The sequence below is a fragment of the Diceros bicornis genome, chromosome 31 (genome assembly GCF_020826845.1).
Source record: "Diceros bicornis minor isolate mBicDic1 chromosome 31, mDicBic1.mat.cur, whole genome shotgun sequence".
Classification (NCBI taxonomy): Eukaryota; Metazoa; Chordata; class Mammalia; order Perissodactyla; family Rhinocerotidae; genus Diceros; species Diceros bicornis.
This window is the reverse complement of record NC_080770.1, coordinates 26,212,686-26,218,685: the sequence shown is the minus strand read 5'-3', so window position 1 is coordinate 26,218,685 and position 6,000 is coordinate 26,212,686. Positions and strand designations below refer to the sequence as shown.

The window sequence follows — 6,000 nt, the reverse complement described above, 5'->3', positions numbered from 1 at the left end:
ATTTTTCATTCATCTCACAGCTCTTATGCCATTGTGTATGATAGTTATTTGAGTCCATGAAGTTATTGACCTTGAACTCCAAGACATTGGGATCTATGTTGTTTAATGCTCAGCGGTGGGGGGCGAGGGGGGGAGCGGGGGGCTGGCGTTTACAAGGCTCGCAATAAGTGAGCGTAACCAGAGCGAAAGTGTGCTGTGGCGAAGGCACAGAAACAGCAGCTGCAAACCTTTATCCGGAACAGTTTATGGAAACAATGACAGCATATTCAACAATGATATATATAGAAGTGTTTAATCAAGAGCTGGAAATAAAACCACAGCTCCACGCACAATTCTTACTACAATCCTCCCATTCATTAGCGGCTTCTCTGATCCCATTCCCTCTTCAAATCCGAGCTCAAACCAAGCTGGGTCTGGCTGGCCAATCGGAGCGCAGCCTCCGCAGTCGCGAGGACCGCTGCAGCCAATGAGAGGCCTGGGAAATTTGGTGCGGTGAGATTTGCCGCCCTCTGGCGGAATCTTGGGGGCGTGGTGACGCGTTGGGCGGGGCTGAAGCCTGATTGGCAGGTGAGCGATCAGCCGCCTCAGGACGGGGACGCCACCAGGGGCGTGGGAGGGTTCGTGGGCGGGGCAGTGAACCAGCCAATAGCTGACGCACTATGCGCAGAGGGAAAGATAGATCACCAATAGCGGCACGGATATGGCGTCGTGGGCGGGGTTTAGGCCCAAAACGGTGTAGGAGCTGCGCCTGTTAGTGTCGTCCTCACCGTCACGGTCGGCGCCTGTTCCTGGGTTCATTCATAGGTTTTGTTCATTCACGGAGCTAGTGAGGCCTGGTTGAAAGCCATGGAGAGCGCCATGCCTGCCGCCTGCTTCCTGTACTGGGTGGGCGCGGCCACCGTGGCCTACCTGGCCCTGCGCATCTCATGGTCGCTCTTCACGGCCCTCCGGGTCTGGGGTTTGGGTCACGAGGCGGGGGTCGGACCGGGGCTCGGTGAATGGGCAGGTGAGTCGGATCCAGGGCCGCCCGCCCCCTCGCTCCTGCTGCGGCTCGCGGGGCTCAGGGCCCGCTTGGGCCCAGCGCTTGGCCTTCCCTCCCCAGCTCCCCTCTCCTCCTTCCTGAGGCTCCTGCTCCCGCCTCCGTAGCCATCTTCTGGCTTGCTTAGACTTGCAGAGTTTTCAGATCCTAAATACACTGCTGGCCCAGCTCAGCGAATCTCAAGTGCCATGCGTGGGTGCAGGAGAAATCTGGCCTGAACTCCCTGGGGCTTGCGTTCTTTAAGCCATTCCGGTTTCAAGGCCCGGAGTCAGTCGCCCTGCTGCCTCCTCAGTCACACGCTACCCTTCTTGGCTTGCCCCTTACGAGTGCTTTTAAAGAACATTTTTCGCTTGCTTTGAGTACTGGCCTTGTGCTAGGGATGAAAAGCCTTCTGTGGGCTTTTGGGGTGAGGATGGAGGAAGCGGACTTGGAATTTCAGAAGTCTTTCTGCTCTTTGGAATCTTACCTCTCCAGTTACTTGAATTTGGGCTATTTCATATAATTTACAAAATCTTTTTTCTTCTTTTTTTAATCCTCGCGAAACTGTTTTGGAGTCCTAATGAGTAGCAAAAATTTGCTTCTGCAAAGCGGTAAATCATGTTAAAATCAGAAATACTTTTTGCAAAAGGACCTTTGTAGGAAAAAGTATTCCCACAAAGAGTGAGCTAAACGAATGGACCTTGGTCCAGTCGGAGGAAGATTTTAAAAATAGAGGACTAAGGTCGGATTGGAGAAGCTGGGGAAATGATCTGCAGGGGAGTTTTGCGCTTGCTTTTTTGCTGCTTCTGCCTTTTATGTTGCTTTTCTTTATTTTTCGTTCCTTTTACCTTTTTTTTTTGTTTTTTTAAACCGAGTGATATGCTGTGGTCGTTCTCTGTTGTGATTATTCATTATGATGTTTTATAATTGAATGTTTGCTGCACCAAACATTTTACTGAATTTTGGGATGGTTGGGGGTTGCTTTCAGACTAGGCTCAAGTAAGATAAACAGTGTTACTCCATATTCTTCACTTTATTCATTCAATAAACAACTTACTAGGAAAAACATAATAAATTAACCTTTTGGGACAGCAACATAAAGAGAAAACATCTCAGGTAGGAACGGATATGTGAGCTCTGTCCGTGATGTGGAGCAGCTATTAACATTATAATACTTATTTTTAAAAATCATTTCTTGTTTTTGGATATTCTTTGAAAAATCAAGTGAAGTGCTCAGCTTGATTATAGTCAGGATTATAATTTCACAATGGACTTGGCCGGGTTCTTGGTTGTCAGGTTTGGAAAGCTTCCTTGTGGACTTTTGAAATAGTTACACAAGACTTAGTGCCCTTGGCTATCATGTATCAAGACGAAGTTTTGTCATTTGTAAGGAAAGACAAATGTTAACTTTTTTTTTTTACTGTCTAAAATTGACCATAGTGGCTAATAATTCAGATGGTCCAAGTCATCTATATATGAGTCCATCGTAAAAGTCAAGAGATATGACATTGTCATTTCATAAGTAATATTTGTATTGAAAAGATTTGGTCCTAGAGGAAGGATCGTTGATAAATTAAGGGAAGTGTTTAAAAGATTTAGAAGTGAAATTTGAACTAGAACACTGGGATATAGCAGACAGGATCATGGTGTCATGAAGTGAACTATTGTCGAGTTCAGTTTACCCTGGATTGTTGGAAAATCTCTCTTTTCAAAGTCTGAGCAGAAGAAATGATTAAATTGTTATTTGTAGCATTACTCATATGTGGTGGCCTGGATATTACAGTATTTCCTTTATCTCTCCAAATTCAGGGAATCTTGGGAAAACAGATTGAGTAGTTTATCTTAAATAAGTTCTTTGTATCAGTTGGAGGGGTGAATTGAAATAATTTGAAAAACAAACCTGCAGAGATGATACTTGAATAATTAGTTGAATTGTGATTAAAAATAGGTAGATAATTTGTTCAACCAAAGTTATGATTTTAGAATTAATTTTGTATGTCAATAGTGCTGATAAGTTTTCTCTCCTACAAAATTGCTGTCATCTGAGTCTATTCCTGTGTAACCTTCTTGGAATGAATGCTAGTAGCAGGCATCAGGGAGGCGTTGCCTACAGATATTCCTCCACTTGTCATGGGGTTACAGTCCTGTTAAACCCAGTGTAAGTTGAAAATATCGTAAATCGAAAATGCACTTGATACACCTAACCTACCGAACGTCATAGCTTAGCCTAGCCCACCCTGAACGTGTGACATCAGCCTACTGTTGGGCAAAATCATCTAACACAAAGCCTATTTTATAATAAAGTGTTGAATATCTCATGTAATTTGTTGAATACTGTGCTGAAAGTGAAAAACAGAATGGGTGGATGGGTACAGAATGGTTGTGAGTGTATCGGTTGTTTATCCTCATGATTGGTGGCTGACTGAGAGCTAGGACTCGCTGACCCTGCGCAGTATCACAAGAGAGGATCATACCTCATATCGCAGCCCGGGAAAAGATCAAAATTCAAAATTTGATGTAGGGTTTCTACTGAATGCATATCGCAGCCCAGGAAAGGATCAAAATTCAAAATTTGAAGTAGGGTTTCTACTGAATGCATATCACTTTTGCACCATCCTAAAGTTGAAAAATCATAAGTAGAACCATCATAAGTCAGAGACTGTACTTTCTAGTACTAATGTGCGTTTAACATCTTCCTCTCCATAACCAATTAAATATTTTAAGTATTTTATAGTAATGTGTGTTGAGTTGATAGCATATTTTTATTCTCGTTATTCTTAAGTCTCTTCATGTGAGTATGTTTAATTTCTCCTCAGATTTTAGAATCTGAGCAGTAGGGCCTGGGTGGGGGTGGCCCTCATTTTTTGTCTTTTCTCACAGTAACTGGCACATTGATCAGATATAAGCTCTTCTAAAACTTAAAAACAAAAGCTTGGCAAAAACCTGAAATCCAGGTAGGTGTTGCATTCAGTAAAAATATTCCAGACCACAGATTCCTTAGTCTAGTTGGGGTTTTAAGACCATCCAGTACTTGGCCCATCCTCGGATTTATTTCCTTCATCTCCTGATCAAGGGCCAGGCCATGTCCTTTCCCTGGTTCTCTCCAGTAACATTCCCACTTGAGTGAATTTCGCTGATTTCACTAGGTCCCCAGCAGATGGGTTTAGCCAGTTGAGGAGGTCAGACTCTTGCCTGCATTATGTAACACTTCCTATACTTAGGAGTACAAAGAGATCTGCAAGTGGCGCTTCAGTTGTTTGAAGGTCACTATGTAGCAAGTAATCAGAAGAAAATTGCGAACAAAGAACAAGTCATGGCTGTGGAGCAATCAAGAATGTAATTGGTAGAATTTGGTTTGAGTATAGATAGGTTTTGCGTTTATTTGAGCAGTTTCTGTCATTGAAGTTCATCTCACATGATTGATACTGAAATAAAATGGAGATGATAGATGCAAAGGAAGTCTACTTCCGAAGCCAAAGTATTTTGTAACTTTAAACCCAAGAAGGCACTCCGAGCTCTCATTTTTAGTTTTTAATGGAGGGGTTATTGCTCCAGGCAGCAAAGAATAAGGGAGCCATTAATCAGTCAGTGGGTTAGATTTTGTAAACAGCTTTATTGAGATCTTATTCATCTACCTTACAGTTTGCTCATGTAAAGTGTACAATTCAAGGTTTTGTATTATATTCACAGGGTGTGCAGCCATCATCACAATCTAATTTTAGAACGTTTTCATCCTCTGTAAAAGAAATCCTGTACTCAATAGTTGTCACTCCCCAAGTCCCATCCCATCGAGCCCTAGTCAAACCACTGATCTCTCTGTCTCTATAGATTTGCCTATGCTGGATATTTCATATAAATGGAATCATACAAGGAAACAGGCTTAGGTAAATGACTTTCCTCGTCTGCGGTTTCGTAGCTAGCGAGTTACAGAGTCAGGATTTGAAGCCAAGTGTCCATTCTGCAGCATCCACGTGCTGTGTGTTGGTGATGGGCTTACAGACTGCACGGATACTTGGGAGTGGATTCCTTTATACCCTAGGAACTTGATTGCTTTTTGAGTGAAGGCACACTTTCAAATTTGTACATGCATGGTATTTCTGGAAACATTGCAGAATAAGAGTGGTATATTTTAGAATCAAGTAGCTCGGGGTTGTCTTCAGATTTGCAACCACGAATCTTGTTGCTGCAGGGGAAAACATTGGAAAGGCACACAGGTGCTGAATGTTAAAAGCAAAGGGTTTGACTATCATCAATATGGCCGCATCTGACCTCGCATGCAATTTTGTGTTTATCACTCGGGCATTCTCAAATGGATTTAGTGACTCTCTGGAGGCCCAGCTTGGTAAATGTAATACGCTCCCTGTTGACGTTCAGGAAACTCGAGTATGAGGGTATGGATATCTGTTCTTGCTGCTGAGCTGCTATTGATCAGAGTGGTGCTGTGTTTTTTAACAAAGTTGTTTTTTTTTTTTTTAAAAGCAGGGCAGGTGGAGGAGGGCAGAGAAACAAATGAACTCTGTCCTGAAAGTTGTTGAGGATGTTTATTCATTCTGCACTTCAGCTCGGAAAAGGGAGCTCATGCGACCAAGTGGAACAGGCTGTCCAGATTGGAGTTAGCAGATCCACCTTAAAGCGCCAGTGCTAGAAGTGTATAGGAGGAAGCAGACGCACCTGGAGGATCAGCCGAATCAGCGTGCCTTGATCTTTTTTTGTGTGTGTGAGGAAGACTAGCCCTGAGCTAACATCCGTTGCCGATCCTCCTCTTTTGGCTGAGGAAGATTGGCCCTGGGCTAACATCCGTGCTCATCCTCCTCTATTTTATATGGGACGCCTGCCACAGCATGGCTTGATAAACAGTGTGTATGTCTGCACCCAGGGTCCGAACCTGTGAACCCTGTGCCACCAAAGCGGAGGGTGTGAACTTAACTGCTATGCTACCAGGCTGGCCCACGTGCCTTGATCTTATTTGGAGGAAAAAACAA

General features: G+C 43.6%; 1 protein-coding gene across 1 annotated transcript in view; it reads left to right on the top strand.

The window, feature by feature from the left end:
* The first annotated feature begins 764 nt into the window (after positions 1–764).
* HSD17B12 (hydroxysteroid 17-beta dehydrogenase 12) overlaps positions 765–6,000 on the top strand; it is a 149,209-nt gene continuing 143,973 nt past the window's right edge. Inside the window, exon 1 of the mRNA XM_058527111.1 lies at positions 765–1,006. Coding sequence (XP_058383094.1) covers positions 847–1,006 — 160 coding nt within the window. The 5' untranslated portion in view covers positions 765–846. The remainder of the gene's footprint in view (positions 1,007–6,000) is intronic.